Below are 16,360 nucleotides of genomic sequence, written 5' to 3' on the forward strand. Positions count from 1 at the left end.
GAGCCTGTTGTGAAGACTGGACGGGGTGGGTGGGAGCAAAAGGAAAGTGGGAGTGAGAGAAATGGGGGAAGATATACAAGGCCACCTTCCTGAGGTATCTGCTGGCCCGGCCACCTGTGGCTGTGACCAGGCAGCGTGTGGAGGTCACCAGCGGCGCAGAGGGGTGTGACCTGCCTTTGTTCCCCCAGGGCCAGCGGGTGTGCGAGGCGGAGCTGCTCCCGGGCAGCATGGGCTGTGAGCCCCACACGGCCGGGGCCCCTGTGTGTGGGGCGAGCCTTTCTCCCGAGGCAGGAGGTTTATTGTTGTGACGACATCCCGTGACACCTGGTGGCAGGCCGGCCTGGCTGAGGGCACAGTGGGGGCGGTTCTTAGGGACACAGAACAGGCAGTGTCCTGGGGCTGCCGGAATCAGTGACCACAAACTGGGGGGCTTAAAAGAGCACAGATTGATTCTCTCCCAGTTCTGGAGGCCAGAGTCCAAAGTCTAGGTGTCAGCAGGACCGCGCTCCCTCCCAAGGCTCTAGGGGAGCATCCCTCTGGCCTCTTCCAGCTTCTGGGGGCCCCAGGTATGGGCCGCATCCCTGCAACCTGTGTCTTGTCTTCCCATGGCCTTCTCCTCTGTGTGTCTCTCCTCTTCTCATAAAGACACCAGTCATTCTGCTTAAGGCCCATCCTATTCCAGTATAAGCTTATCTTAACCTGATTACATCTGCAAACACCCTACGTCCGCAGAAGGTCCCATTCACAGATACAGGGAGTTAAGATGTGGACATCTTTTTGGGGGCACCATTCACCCCCCTACAAAGCTGAGACTCTGCACAGGGGTGGTTATCCCCAAGAGTGAGGTGGCTCACACAGGACCCCTCGAGGTGTACAGTGGCGGGGGTGGGGGAAGGCACGGCTCGTGGTTGGAGGGCAGAGCAGGGCAGGTGGTCTGGGGAGGACCGAGCCTTGGCCTGGCTGCTGCGGTGCAGGGCCCGGGATGTGAACGAGAATCTCCTGGGGTCCTGCCAAGATGCAGGCTCTGACTCAGTAGGTCTGGGTGGGCCCCACGCTGTGCTTCTAACCTGCTCCCAGGGCATAAGTAGCTGCGGACCACAGACCATATTGGAGGAGGCGTGAGGAGCGCAGCAGCCTGCTTTCCAATGAGGCGTCAGAAACATGCCAGTGAAGGGCCCCCGACATCCACGCAGGCCCCCACTCTACTGTTCAGTGCCCCAGAGGTAGCCCCAGACAGAGACTCCCACACCGGGCACACTGGGCCAAGAACCGTGGAGAGGGGAGTGATGGTTCTGGGAGAGACGTGCTTATAACCCTCATTGTAGGACGGACAGGCTCTGACCACAGGTGCCCCACTGCCCCCCACCCTTCCCCAGGCACCACGGGCTCAGAGGAACCCAGTTTGAACACGGCTTCCCCAGCCGCCTGCACGAGAGGGACCCCGGGTATCAAGTTAGGGTCTGGCACCTTGATCAGGGAACAGCCCCCAAAGTTGGCTTCACACATGAGGGTCCCAGAGGGGTGTGATGTCAGAGACCCCTTGGGACAGCACACGTGATGGGAAGTGAGGGAGGAAAAGGCCGTGGAGGCAGGCAGCACAGACCTTGCTTCTCAAGGAGACCCTCTTCCTCCCCCCGCCGCCTCCTCTCCCTCCCTCCAGCAGAGTGGGGTCAGCGTCCAGGGTTCCCAGAAAACGGACAAGAGCAGCTTGTGACCAACACGCTTCCTTGCAACTGATATCCATCAGCATTTTTCAAGTCCAAGCTCAAAGCCGGACGTGATTTATGTCCATTGGTCATTGCTGAGAAGGCCACCCACTAAATCCTGGCTGTGTGCTGGGGGTGACCGAGGCCCGTACTGCCCTGAAGTTGAACTTGATCCTGGCTTTGTTAAGGCCGCAGACACGCGAACCCTTTGAAGTCAGTTTGCTTTCGTGCTGCTGTTCGGGGCTCCCCTCCGTGCCCCGGGGCTGGCAGCCTGTTCCTGCCCCGAGGTGGCGTGGGCCCGCAGCGGTGGTGTCTGCTTCCCAGCTTTGTGGATGTTGCTTTTGAAAAGCAAGTGAGGAACTGACTGCGGGAGGATGGGTGCTGCTTCCACACCAAACTCCGGGACGCACAGTCAGGTGGTGAGGATAACTGAGCTTCCAGAGAGGCTCGGACCCCACCCGGCCCCTCTGAGGGCTGCGTGTGCGGGTCCAGAGGCAGCCTGGCTGCTTCCTGACTGAGCAGCCTTGGGCAAGTGGCTTCCCCTCTCCGGACCTCAGTTTTCCCATCTATAGAATGGAGGTGATGGCATGTCCTTCCTCCTGGAGGTGTGGGCAGGGTTGCCATGGTCACGGGACAGGGAGAGGGACGTGTTTCTTACAGTGTCCAGCTGAGGCCTCGCAGGCATTAGCTGGTTTCCGAGATGGCTCTGGGGCTTGGCTGAGCGTGGTGATGAGGGGGGTGTGGGGGGAGGGTCCAATAGCCCCAGTGTTGGAGTGGGTGTCCTCGACTTTGAGGAGCCTGAGGTCTAATCCCGACATCTCCACATATAAGGACAAAGGAGCAACAGACGTTCTCAGGGACTTGTCAGTTTGAAAGCAAACCCCACCCCACCCGATGTGGGCGCCTTAACCCACCACGTGGCACAAGGATCAGATCCCTTTACAGAGGGAAGGAACTGAAGCTCGGAGAGGTGGGGCAAGGAGACCAAGGCCCCTGGGCCCGACAGGGGCAGGGCCAGCACTTGAACCTGGGTCCTGGCTCCTCATGCCATGCTCTTTGCCCTGAGCCATGTGGTCTTCAGCCCCCCACTCCCACCCCACAGGCTTAGCGCCTCCACCATGAGCCTCCCCTACAGTGGGATGTTAGGGGCCATTGTCTAGTCCTGAAGCTATCATTTCTCTGTTCATAATTCCACCATTACCCATTCATTTCTTTGGCCATAAAGTTTTTATGGCTCTTGAGTCTTAAGTGCTAAGGCTTTTATACACCCCACCTGACTTCCTTGGGCCTGTCTTGGTTTTGTGGAAGCATACTCGCTATAAAGTAAATTCTGGACACTTTTTAAAAGTCATGTCTTTAAAGTTCCCCAGGAACTTCCCTGGCGGTCCAGTGGTTAAGACTTCTCCTTCCAGTGCGGGGTGTGGGTTTGATCCCTGGTTGAGGAGCTAAGATCCCACATGCCTCGTGCCCAAAAATCCAAGACATAAAATAGAAGCAATATTGTAACTAATTCAATAAAGACTTTAAAAATGGTCCACATCAAAGAAACTTTTACATTTTTTTAAAATCTTTAAAAAATTAAGTTCCCCAAGGACCGCTCTGCCGGGGTCCCTGGTAGTTGGGTGAATTGTCTGCCACCGTGGCTGCAGTACTGACGTCCTCCTGTGTCTCTAGGCCCATGGGGTACCAGGGTCCGCTCTTCCTGGCCCATCAGGAATCCTGCCAGCTGGGTGTTAACCCTTCAGTAGCATGAAACAGGCCATGGCGGGAGTATTTACACCGTGGAAATTGGCAAATGCTCCAGCTGCAGATCAGGGCTGGTGTCTTCTTCCTGGAGAGCAGGGAGGGCTGCATACCTTACCGCACCCCCCTGCTCTGTGCGCACGTGCCTCCCTTTCCTTGAAGAGGTCAAGTATCTTCAAACGTGTCTGTTGAATTTTCGCTTCTCATTCCGATGCTTTTTTATTTCTGCACGTTCTGTTTGGTTCTTTTCCAAGTTGGCTGTGTCATTTTTTAATAGTTTCCTGTCCTTCACAGAACCTTTCTGTCTTGAAGTTTATTTCTTTCAACGAGGTGAGCAGAGTTTGTTTATTGTCCATCTAATCCTCTCAGAGTCCCCAGGCCGAGAAGGGCGCTTCTGCTGCTTCTTCTCCAGCTGTGTCCCGTCCTGGGGGGCCTGGCGCTCTTGCCCTCTGGCCACCACCCTTACATAACCCATGGAGGGTCCCCAAGCCTGGGAGGAAGGCGCCCTTGACCAGAAAGGCTTGCATTCATCACATCTGAGGGCATTATAGACAGAACCACCTTGAACCAAGGTCACGGCTGAGGTGCCCGGACCCACTGGGGCCGTGGCCTTTGGGACCAGGCTTCTCAGGGTGGTCCTCATCCCCTCCTTCTCCTGCTCGGCACCAGGGCTGCCTTCCATGTAATTCCCGGGGTTGGAGGAGGGAGACCCTTTCTGGGTCACCTGAAAGTGTCATCTCATGGAGGTCTGGCTCCATGTGGGAGGGTCTCCTGTGTTGAACTCCCTGTCTTGGGCGGGACTGGGGCAGAACCTCCATCCCGCCTCCAGCCCAAGTGTCTGCGTGGGTAGAAGCCCCTTGGATGGCAGGGTCTTGGCTGCTCTTTTGGGTCTTCTTGGCCCTTCAGCAACTTTGAGTGACATTTATTTATTTTTTTTTTCCAGCATTTTTTATTGTTTTCCGTGGGAGGGTGGATCTGAGGACTCTACCCACCTGTCCTCAAAGCAGGGCTGTGAGTGAATACTTGTTATTTATTCCTTCAGTAAGGCAGGCCTTGGGGGCCAGACCCTGTGCCAAGGGCTGGGGGTAAAGCTGCCCCACCCAGTCCCACATCCCTGCCTCCCACGGAGACCATGTTCTGGCTCACTGGAGGCGAGTGGAGGGTGCCACGTCCAGGATGCTGTAGACGGCATGGTTGCGCCAGTGCGCCATGTGACTGCACCCCAGTGACCGGAAGCCACTCCTCCTGGGCAGTGCTGACGTGGTCAGCAGGATCCATGGCGTGGGAAATGCCAGTTAATGGACCACCCCTCCCCACCGACTGAGTGCATTCCTGTCCCCTCCAGGAGCCGCCCGGGTGGAGGGCGTCAGGGTCAGGGTCAGTGTCAAGGTCAGCCCAAGGGTGGAGCCCTCTGCCTGCACCCTTGTCCACATCTATTAAAGTGGACACAAGGGTACCTGCCAGAGGTTGGGGGTGGGGAGGACCGCGGAAGCATCCTTGGCCAGTACACAGTGGGCGCTCAGCAGGGACTGCCCCCCCACCCCCCATGGCTCACTCAGCAAATGTCATCAAGCCGGACCCCCATGAGATGACACCTTCAGGTGACCCAAAAGGGCCCCCTCCTCCACCTCCGGGAACTGCAAGGAAGGTGGTCTTGGTGCTGAGCAGGAGAAGGAGAGGATGAGGACCACCGCGTGCCAGGCAGTCTCTCCCTCCCAGGCACACATCAGTCAACTAAACAGACAGATCCGGGCCAGAGCCAGCCTTCCAGCTCACAGCCATGCAGGACCCCAGTGCCCCCAGGAAGAGCAGGCAGGCGCCAGTGCTCCTGAAAATGCACCTGGTCATAAGGGACTGACCAGGCATCAGGAGCCCTGGAAACTTACATGAGGCGGAGAACACGAACCCTCCCAGAGGGCAGCCCTGGACGTCGTGAAGTCCTCCGGGGTAGTGGTGTCTCCTTGGGGCTGAGGAAGCAGAGGGCAGAAAGGGAAGTTGACCAGGCCCCTGGGGTAGTAAGGGCCCAACCCACGCCTCCCACTGGGGCTCCTGGCTTCCCCTGCCCGGCTTGCTGGGGAACAGTCTTTGCGTCCCTGCCGTGCCCGGCGCACTTCCTGTGGTTCCTGCTGAACCATAAGCCAGGCAGGGATGCACATACAGGATGCTGTCGAGGGAGGCCCCTCCGCGTGGCCCCACCACCCTCAGGCCTAAGCACGTGGGACCCCTAATTCCCTGATTTCGGCCAAGGTGCCCTCCCGGGCAGGCAGCAGCTGTGGGGCAGGCTGGGCTGGGGAGATACACTGCCCGGGAGCCCTCTGTGGGGCTGAGGGCATCCAGGGATGGCCCGCTCGGCCTCACTGGTGCCAACCTACCAGCCATTTCCGAGCCTGCGCTTCGGCCGAGGTGGGTTTCGGTGACTTAGAAGAAGCAGGCTCAGGCGGCCGGCAGGACGTGGGGGGGCCCTCGGCATCCCTGACCACCACAAATCCCCCATGGGGACGTTTTTGCTTGTTTTGTCTGTGATTCTCTTCCTTCTAAAAGGAAATGGGCAGGAACGATTGTGGGGAAGTCTCCCTTTCTGTGAGCTGCGCTGGGAACGGAGGGTTATCCCCATTTAGCTCGGGCTGGGAGGGCATCGTCAGCCATCCCCTCCCCCACCCTGGATGGCACAGTCCTGGTCACGCCTCTGGGCCTTCTCGGCTCTTTAGCGACCGTAAGGTGTGACATTTTTATTTATTTATTTCATCCAGCAGTTGGTGGCAGGCCACTGGGGGGCCCTGACGCCTGGCCCACCCCACACCCATGCCATGGCACGCGGCCCCAGCAGTTCTGTGACCTCCAGGTTCCCCACCCTGAGACCAGTCTCGGGACAGAACCCAGGGCTCTGGGGCGTCTGGCTGGGGGAGGGGACCCAGCATGTCACAGTTTCTTCCCGCCAGGGGCGGGCCGCTGTCAGGCCGGGCACTAAGGTTTAAAACATCCCATGTGTGTCCTTGTCCAACTGGTCCCACGACCCCTTTCCCCAGTCCTGCCAGATGTTTCCCTGGGAGGGACCCCGTTGCTCACATAAACAGCCGAGCATGTTTTCCCAGGGAGGCCGGCCCCAGGCACTGGTCCTTGACCACCTTCAAAAGAACTCTGCACAGACTCGGAAGAATATATTTTGGGTCTCTGCGTGCAGCTGAGCACCGCGCACAGAAATAACCCTTGGCTGTAATGGGAGAGAGGGGCTCTGCCACACGGGGCCGTCTGTGGTCACCTCCCGGCCCTTTCACAGGGCCCCACAAGGTCGGCCCTACCCCCGGGGGTCACCAGGGTGGGGGGCACTGCCACCTCTTGGGTCTCGGTGCCCTCAGCGCTTCCTGGGGCTGGGAAGGTAGCCTCAAGCTTCTCGGCCAAAGGAGCCCATGTAGGCATGGTCTCAGTGGCCTCAAGGTCATGGAGAGGAGGCATAGCCCTCAAGGTCACGGGGTTGAGTGGGGGTGCTAGGAGCACCAGGGACTCCTCCAACTGTGGAGCAAGTCTTGTATGGCAAAGATTTGCAGATGAGCCTAACGGGGGGTCAGAGAGGTTGAGTCGCTTGCTGGAGACAGCACAGCACCAGGCCAGGACTCGGACCCTGGCCACCCAATCCAGGGCCTCCCCCGGTGCCCAGCCGACCTGCCCCCTGAGGGCAGCAGGAAGATCTGGGCTCCCCTTGCCCGAGCCCCCAGGGCTGCCCCCTCTAGTCCACACTGGGATGCGTCTGTTCCCAAGCCCGTGCACTGAGTCCCCCAGCCCTGGGCCGTCTTGTCAGGCTCCAGGCTCCCTGCAGGCGTGCCCCACACCAGCCAGCACACCACCGAGCCTTGCCCATCTCTGCCCCAACACCCTGGTCCTTGAAGTAGGCTCAGGACCCAGCTCCTGGACCCCTGCTTCTTCGAAGCTTCCAGCCGCTTTGATAAGCTCCCTCTACTAAGCTCCGTGGGGCTGTGACCTGCCACTTTATGGCAAGTATCTTGGGCTGAGTGGCAGCTCCAAAAGCTGTCCTCCTGGAATCTGCCAATGTGACCTTATTCAGAAGAAGGGGCTTGGCAGATGTAAGGAAGTTACTGGTCTCTGCACCGGATCATCCTGGATTCGTAGGGACCCTAAATCCAATGACTGGTGTCCTTGCAAGAGAAAAGAGAGGGAGACCTGAAACACAGAGCCACAGGGGGCAGAAGGCTTGTGCAAACGGACACAGAAGTTGGAGTGATGTGGGCATAAGCCCTGGAAGGCCTGGGGTCCCAGGGGGCTGGGCGAGGCGAGAGAGACCCTCCCCTAGAGCCTTTGGAGAAAGCACGGCCCTGCCCGCACTTTGATCATAGACTTCTGGCCCCAGAACTGGGAGAGAGTGATTTTTTTTTTTTTTCGGTATTTTTTTCTGCAAAATGATAGTTCCTTAAATTTTTTTTTAATTATTTATTTATTTATTGGCTGCATTGGGTCTTCATTGCTGCATGCGAGCTTCCTCTAGTTCCGGAGAGTGGGGGGCTACTCTTCATTATGGTGCACAGGCTTCTCATTGTGGTGGCTTCTCTTATTACGGAGCACAGGCTCTAGGCGTGGGCTTCAGTAGTTGTGGCACATGGGCTCCGTAGTTGTGGCGCATGGGCTCAGTAGTTGTGGTGCACGGACTTAGTTGCTCCGTGGCATGTGGGATCTTCCTGGAGCAGGGATTGAACCCACGTCCCCTGCTTTGGCAGGCGGATTCTTAACCACTGCGCCACCAGGGAAGCCCAAGGGAGAGAATGAATTTGTGGTAAAGCTGCCCAGTCTGTGGCCGTTGGCTGCAGCCGCCCCCGGACACTCACATTGAACTTGCAGAATGGGAATCCCTCGGCGCTGTGGTGAGGACAGAGGCAGGACCACCTTCACAGGCCTGTCGTGAGGTTAAATGAGTTAATACGCACAGATGCCTGAAGGGGGGACCAGCATGTGGTGAGCGTTCGGTGGGTCTCAGCCTCCACGACCTCCTCCTCCCCCTCCCCCTCCTTGTCATCCTTACTGTTAAGGGCCCTCATCCGCTCATTCAGCGGATGCGTGGAGTGTCTGCGCTGCCCCAATGTGGGCAACAGGGCCAGAGAGCTGGGAGGCTCCGGACAAGACTCGCCCCTCCTGGGGCCGCATAGACGAGGCCTGTGCCATGACACCGAAGCCCCGGGGAGAGGCTGGCTCCTCCCGTCGTGGGGGGCATCAGAGGTGGAACGTGAGCGGGGGTTCACCCAGCAGATGTGGCCCTTCTCTGGAGGTGGGGGGAGCCCCACTTGGAGCTCAGAGCGACATGTGGGCAGAGCTGTCTATGACTCTCCATGGGGACCACCAGGAGCCCCACGTCCGCCTGGAGGCCGAGGCTGGTGCTGGGGGAGTGTGTTTGGCTCACTGAGGATTTTTTCTTAAAAATCATCCCCAAGTGATTTTGGCTCTGTTGCTTTTTGCCAAAAACATGCCGTGATCCCGTGAGCTGTGCGCACTCTGAGGCTGGTGACAGGACCTGGGACTCACACTGAGCCGCGAGTGCTGGCCACACACACCCCCTGCCGTGGCCTGGCTCCCTTCTGCCTGGGCCCCCGGAATTGTGGAAAGGCAAGGCGGGGCCTCAACCTGAGGGCCCAGCGTGGGCTCTGAGCCCCTGGGGTCCCCTTGAGAAGTCTGGTGAACTGAGGACCCCACTGCTGTAGGGTGGCTCTGTCTCGGGGGAATGTCGTGTTTCTTTGCCTTTTTTTGCAAAGAGGCACCCCAGTTATGGCGAGGTGATTGGGAAGTCTGTTGGTGTTTCATGCACCTCAGATGGGGAAATGTGTTTTTGCCACATTGATGCTATTAGCTCGGTATAAAGGGAATCTCTTAAACACAAAAGGCAAGGGGAACAGAGGAAAATAGAAAAATAGAGAGTGGTTGGGATGAGTCGGGTCTCACCCACGATTAAGAGTGTGTGGAGCCTGCATTGGAACCTGGGCTCCCACACCTGCCAGCTGCAAGATGCCAGGCCCCGACTTTCCAGCCCCAGCTTTATTAAGCAGTAATTGACAAATATAATTGTGTATATTTAAAGCCTACACCGTAATGACATGGTGCACATAGACATGGTGGAATGATTACCAAGATCAAGATAACGGACACATCCATCACCTCTCACAGTTAACTCTGTGTGTGTGTGTGTGTGTGTGTGTGTGCGTGCGCGCGTGCGCGCGCGGTGAGAACACTTTGATCTCCCAACACCTTTCAAGAATACAATACTATGTTATTAACTACAGTCACCCTGCTGTTGATCACGTCCTCAAAACTTAATCTTATACTGAAAGCTGGGACCCTCCTCTGACCTGTCTCCCCATCCCCATCCCGCCCCCCCAGCCCCCGGGAACCACTGTTCTGCTCCGTTTCTATGAAATTCGCTTTTTTAATTCTACATAAAAGCGATACCATACAATGCTTGTCTCTCTGACTCATTTCATGTAGCAGAATGTCTCCCAGGTTCACGCATGTTGTCACAGATGGTAGGATTTCCTTCTTTTTCATGGGTGAATAGTATCGCACGGCACGTGTCTACCACGCTTCCCCAACCTGTTCGTCCATTGAAGGACACTGGGGTTGTTTCCGTACCTTGGCTGTCGTGGGTGGTGCTGCAGTGAACGTGGGGGTGCAGATGTCTCTCCCAGACCCTGATGTCGTCTCCTCGGGATAACCACCCAGAAGTGGGGTGGCGAGATGATGTGGTGTCTCTAGTTTTAATTTTCTGAGGAACCTGGGCAGGGACTTACTCTCTCAAGCCTCAGTGTTCCCATGCATGAAGGGGGCAGTGGTCCTGCCTTTCCCCTCGAGCTTGTTGGAGTCAGTTCTCGAAGCGCTTAGCTTGTGCAGTTCCTGGTGGGGCAGCGCTCCGTGACCCTCGGCTGCCCACTCCTGTCATTCAGACACGCTGGACCAGAGAGAAGTGGCTCGTCCAAGTTCACAGCAGCTTCGTCGGGGAGGGGGGCTGGACTTGAATACAGGGTTGCCTCGAGTCCACTCACGTTAGAATAAAGGCAGTGCTGACACAGGGAAACCAGGGGGTGGCCGGGTGCAGCCAGAGGTGCGTCCTGACCCCACAGAGATGCCCAAAGAGGACCATCTTCACCATCACCTCCTCCTCTCTGTGTGGGCACCCCGGGGACACCGAGTACACCCACTCCGTCGAAGGGCCTGGGCTCTCGGGTGCGGAAGGTCTTCTCTGGCTCAGGCGGCTCTGGGGCCCCTCGGCTACCCCCCTGAGGACGTCCCAGCTGTTGTGGGGTCTGGGACCTCCCTCCAGGCACCCTCCTGGCTGTGCAGCATTCCCAGGGGAGCCCCGTTCAGCCCCCCAGCTTTCTTCTCTCGTCTGGAAGGAGGGGATTCTAACGGCGCCTCAGACCATCAACAGAGGAGCGGGGAGGTGACGGCCAGAAGCGGCCTCTCCCGCTGCTGCCCAGTAAACTGTAGTTGCCCCCAAAGGTGAAAATGGTTTTCAGCCCCAAGTGTCTGCCCACACACTGACCGAGGACCTCTCCCCTCTTTCTAGACGAAAATTCACGGGGTTGGATTTGTAAAAATCCATGCACCTTGGAACGTGCTGTGCAGAGAGGCCGAGTTTTTGAAACTGAAGATGCCGACAAAGAAGGTGAGGGATGATGCTTCTGCTTCAGAGCGGGTCGCCGGGTCTGTGTCTCAGGGATCCCCAGCAAGAAAACAGCGTCGTCGGGAGGGTCTCCGTTGCTACAAAAAGCCCAAAGGAGCTTCAGCCACCCCTAGGAGGGCAGAAGGCTTCCAGTGTCCTGCGGGCAGAGCGTGTGACCCACCCCCCATACAGAGATGCCACAGGAGCCCGGGAACTTCTCATAAATACAGACACAGTGAAACTTCCCGCTCTGGCTGTACGTGCTTTCAGTATTTCAGCTAATTCATCAGGCTTGTTTTAATTCCATTTCCTCGCTTGCTGGGGTTTTCCGTCTTCATCTCTGACAACTTCAGGCTGGGAAGCAATCTGCCAACGCATCCGAGGGGCTTAGCAAGGCGTCAGGGTTTACTTTCGTGCGTGGAGACGAAAGCCGTGGGGGTGAAGCTGTTCTCAGGAGTAAGTCAGCTCCCGGCTTCTCAAATCCCCCGGAATCCTCCGGATTACCTCTTTTTAAACAAAAGCGGAGTTGGGGGAAGTTCTCTGGAATGTACTAGAATTGCCCTTTGGGCTGGGATCTCCTGAAACGCTGAGTTTTCAGGCTCATTAGGAAACGCGGGCGTGGAGGGGGCTTCCTGGCCCATCCCCGCCCCCCCCCGCCCCCGTTCCCAGGCCTGGCCGGCTCCAGAATAGATTCGCAGGGTGGTGGCTCAGCAGATGACATGCGTCCCTCTGCCTTGCCTCGTCCGCAGCTGTATCACATTAACGAGACCCGTGGCCTCCTGAAAAAGATCAACTCTGTGCTGCAGAAGGTCACAGACCCCATCCAGCCCAAGGTGGCGGAGCACAGACCCCAGACCACAAAGAGGCTCTCCTATCCCTTCTCCCGGGAGAAGCAGCATCTGTAAGTCGGGACCCCCATCCACCTGCCCCTTTGCGGGGGGAGGACCCCTGCTGTGTGGTGATTCCGCCCCGTGTTGGACATGACATGAGGAATGCAGGCTGTGGGACAGAGTCAAAGGGAGCCCAAAGGGGGTTCTCCATCCCCCAAAGAAGTGGCCATTTCAGCCCCTGGAGCGCATTCGCATAAGAGCTTGGGGTTCTTGAGCACAGAAGAGGCCCTGGAAATAATCTCCAAGGTCACTATCAATGGAGGAATTGAGCGAATCACAAGCCTTGTCCTCCTGCTGGGTGACGGATGGGAAAACTATCGTGGGTCCCAGTGAGAGCAGGCCTGGGCCCGGGATTAAAGCCCCAGGGCAGTGGTCTGGGCACCCTACCCCTGCCCGGCCACGTCCCTCTCGAGATGCGTTCCGAGGACTTGGGTCTGGTTAACTGCACCTCCTGAAGGCTGCCGAGCTCTGGGAGCCAAGAAGGGAAAAGCAGCCCCAGCTGGAGTCCTGAGGCCCCAGGGACTCGCAGCCAGTGGGGTTGCCTGGCAGGGCTGCACACGTTCTGGAACCTTCCCTCCTCCCCTGCTCCCAAGGGGTGCTGGGGCGTAGCCACCTAGGTCAGTGGCAGCTGCAAGGCTTCTGCAGGGCCTCGCTGCGCAGAGCTGAGCGTGGGCAGGGGTGGGAATAGAGAGCTTGGAGTCTGGGAATCCTGTGGGGCTGGGATGACGAGCTCTGAGGGGTGGGAGGCTCCTGGACGCCCCTGGTCCCACGGGACATGTAGAGCCGTGCCTCCACTCAGAGCGGGGGCTTCCGCCCTGGCCAGGGCATTAGTCACAGGGCAGGGGCCACGTGCTTCCCTCCCTGTTTCCCGATCCTACTGGGGGTAAGACCTGAGAGGGAAGGAAGTGGCCCCGGCCCAGCGCCTCCCTCCAGCTCCGGGCATCAGAGGGAGATGCCCTCCTTCTGCGACCCCCAGGACCTCTGGCCTCCCTCGGCTCTGCCCTGGCCGCCTCCCTCGGCACCCCCAGCCTTGCCAGGCCTGGCTCACCTCCAGGCTTTGGGCCACCTCCACACCCAAGTCGCCCTCCCCAGCTCTACCCTGAGTGTCTTGGGAAGTGGGGAATATATTCTAGATACATCCCTCTGCCCTCAGGAAGCCTTAGGAGATCTCTGTGTGGCCCAAGACCTCAGGACAGAAACCATTTGGAAATGATAGGGAGACTGTCTGAAATAGGAAAGTGTCCAATGGTGGGATCACCCCGGCAGTGCTGCAGCAGAGACTAAAATTTCCCCCCCAAGGGTGTCATCCAACGGAAAAGGGATCTCTAGGGAGGGAGGTCTGACCACAGTTGCCCCTGGGGTCGCTTCCCACCCGTGTGGGTCTCCCCGCCTCCCCAAGGGGTGAAGGGATGAACAGACTCTTCCAGATGCCCAGGGTCGGTCACACCCGGCGTACGGACGGAGCTCCGTCAGTTTCACGGTCCCTGCTCATGGGGCTAGTGTGGTCCCCCAGGGCCTTGGAAACCGGAAGAGCCAACTCCAGTGAGCTGTGTCTCTTTTTCTTCCCAATATTTCAACAGATTTGACCTGTCTGACAAGGATTCCTTTTTCGACAGCAAAACCCGGAGCACGATAGTAAGTATCCCTTACTCGTGGGAGTGCATCGCTCCCCAGCAAGGTGGCCCTGGGGAAACGGGATGATAATTTCATTTCAGCCAAACTCCTCTGGGGGGAGGGGGCTCTAATTGTCTGTGACAGAAATAATTAGAATAATAAAACCAGCAGGCTTCGAGGGGCCCAGGAGATGCCCGGTGGAGCGGCAGGGAAGAAGCAGAGGGACTCCAGACCCCTCAGGTTATTTCAAAACATTCCCGCGTCTTCAAAGTTCCCAGCACGCTTCTCCAGCCTCCTTGGCCACTTGCCTTTAGTGGAATCTGTACGTTCCCACCTGCCTGGAGGTCTCCGTGCAGGCAGGCCTGGCAGGAGTGATGGGGAGGTGTAGGCAAAGGCTTAAGGGTTGGGGTAGATTTCCAGGGCTTTGCCAGATGAGCAGACTGTGGTTTGAAATCTGAGCAGGCCACCCTTCCCTACTCCAGGTATTGGTTTCATGTTTATCCACCAGCAACCAACTTGTCCGCCAGCCAAGCTGGGCTGTGCACGACTCAGGACCCAGCTTCTATCTAAACAAGGATTAACCTCGCAGCCAGGCTACTAGTTTTCTCTCTTCCTGGCCCAGAAAGCCCAGCCTGGCCAGGAGAGGGGCAGGGTTGGGAAGAGGTGGCCGCTTGACCTTGAGCCGATAACCGCCTCTCACAACCACGTCTGAGACTGGCAGGCACCCAGGCATGGGACAGTGGTACAGGCCACCTTGGCGTGGGGGGGCTCAGGCCACTGCCTGGACAGGCAGACCCCAGTCGCATCCATCCGGTGTCCCCTCCCAGCCTAGCGACTCACAAACGGGACAAGGTGGCCTCCTGCTCCGAGGGCAGCCGTGTACCCGCACCAAGGGTAACCTGGACACAGTGCTGGGAACACAGCCACTGCTGTGGTTTTCATTATTGCCCATGTTACTGATGAGATTAGCAATTAAATATTATAATAAACAGCGAGGAACTCTTGGGCAAAAATGTCAGCGGCTGGTGTAGCTTGGGGCTGACATGTGTCCAGGAGAGGTAACCTCTCCCTCCTGGACATCGACCGCTTGGGAGAACCAGATGCAGTTGAACCTGAACGGTTCCACTCTTTCTTTGTCATTTGGGGATGGGAGAGAGTTGCAGTGGCCAGCTGGGGGCACTGAGGCATGTGCTGAGTTTCCATACGTATGTGCGGCCGGCTTTTTACATTATCTGGAGCTGCCAGGATGCTCCTGAAAGCACAGGGCAGGGTGCAGATTCGTTAATTCTTTTTTTTTTTTTTTTTTACTTTATTTTATTTTTTTGGCCGCACTGTGTGGCTTGCGGGATCTTAGTTCCTCTGACCGGGGATCAAACCTGGGCCCCTGGCAGTGGAAGGGCAGAGTCCTAACCACTGGACAGCCAGGGAATTCCCGGTAAATTCACTGTCCCTGTTGGGGAGGTGGCCCAGGGCTGGGGGGCATGTGTGAATGAAAATTCTAGGCCCCATCTCTTGGGGAATCTGCTTTAAAATTGAGCTCAGACCGTGATCCCCAAGTCACAGAAAGCAGTTCTGTCCGAGCCACTAAGTGTTAGATGAGGGATCCATAATCCATGACTCTGATGACCTTTGGTGGGGGGGAGGGGCAGTCTCTCCCAGAGACCCTGAAGGCCAGTTTGTAAACCACCAAGGCTCCAGAGAAACTTTCTGGTGACAACGCAAAACTTTACCCTTGGTTAGTTAAACCCTATGGTCTTGGAGACGCGGGGTCATTCTAGACAAAGATATGACAGTCCCTCCTGTCTCCTCCCCTGCACCTCTGGCATGGGGCAGCCCAGCGTTCAGGCGGCAGGAGTCAGGATCAGCAGAGAACAATGGGGAGGGACCCGAGGTGCTGGTTCTTAGGACTTAGATTTTCAGCCTGTAGGCACTAGAGAGCCATAGATGGTGGTAGAGCAAGGCCCTAGAAAGGCCAGCCATAGAAAGGCAGATGGAGGGTGGATGTGGGGTCACAGCAGTGGGTTGTGAACAGGGGCTGTGACTGCACGTGGAAGGGAGGAGGTGATCAGGGGGGAGGAGGTGATCCGGGGGAATCGGGACAGTCAGGACAAGGCCACCAGTTAGATTCAGGGGGTGCTGGGGAGGCAGCCAGCTGACTGGGTCCTTCGTTCATTTGTCATCAGTCAGTTACAGAGCATCTGGTGTCTGTCCAAGAAGGGCGGGAGGCAGGGGAGATGCACGTGGGTAGCGTGGCAGGTATGAAGGGATCAGGGACCAGAGAGCAGAGTTAGGGAATTCCCCGAAGGTCCAGTGGTTAGGACTCAGCGCTTTTTCTGCGGGGCGCCCAGGTTCCATCCCTGGTCTGGGCACTAAGATCCCACAGGCCACACGGGGCGGCTGAAAAAAAAAGAGAGAGAGCAGACTTCTAAGATAAATCAACAGGGATGATGGCTGCTCGGTGGCCTGTCTGTTAAGGTGGACCTGCAGCATTTAGCTCTCGGGAGACAAACGCTTCTGGCTAAAGGAACAGCCAGGGTGAAGGCCCTGCGACCTCAGGAGAGGGCTGGTGAGTGAGGGGGGCAGACAGGAGGCAGGGTCTCTGGGACAGGGCTGGGCTATGGAGAGGAGGAGAGAAGGTCAGATGACACAGGGCCTGGGGGACACTGGCGGAGAGGACCACAGGGGGTGGTCGGAAAACTCTGATCCCCCATCTATGGCGCAGGGCCGATTCTTTGCACCCCATTTTGCAGATG

The 16,360-nt window shown here is 57.6% G+C and overlaps 1 protein-coding gene across 5 annotated transcripts in view; it reads left to right on the forward strand.

Annotated features, from left to right (window-relative positions):
• Window positions 1–16,360, forward strand: part of ANO1 (anoctamin 1) — an 89,826-nt gene that overhangs the window by 12,497 nt on the left and 60,969 nt on the right. For all 5 annotated transcript variants that reach the window (XR_009052526.1, XM_057726016.1, XM_057726018.1 and 2 more), the window contains exons 4-6: window positions 11,008–11,106; window positions 11,853–12,004; window positions 13,574–13,628. Coding sequence is in view for 4 of the 5 variants with exons in the window: in XM_057726016.1 (XP_057581999.1) it covers window positions 11,008–11,106; window positions 11,853–12,004; window positions 13,574–13,628 (306 nt within the window). In the remaining variant the exon portion in view is untranslated. The remainder of the gene's footprint in view (window positions 1–11,007; window positions 11,107–11,852; window positions 12,005–13,573; window positions 13,629–16,360) is intronic.

This window comes from Hippopotamus amphibius, chromosome 3 (assembly GCF_030028045.1).
Source record: "Hippopotamus amphibius kiboko isolate mHipAmp2 chromosome 3, mHipAmp2.hap2, whole genome shotgun sequence".
Classification (NCBI taxonomy): Eukaryota; Metazoa; Chordata; class Mammalia; order Artiodactyla; family Hippopotamidae; genus Hippopotamus; species Hippopotamus amphibius.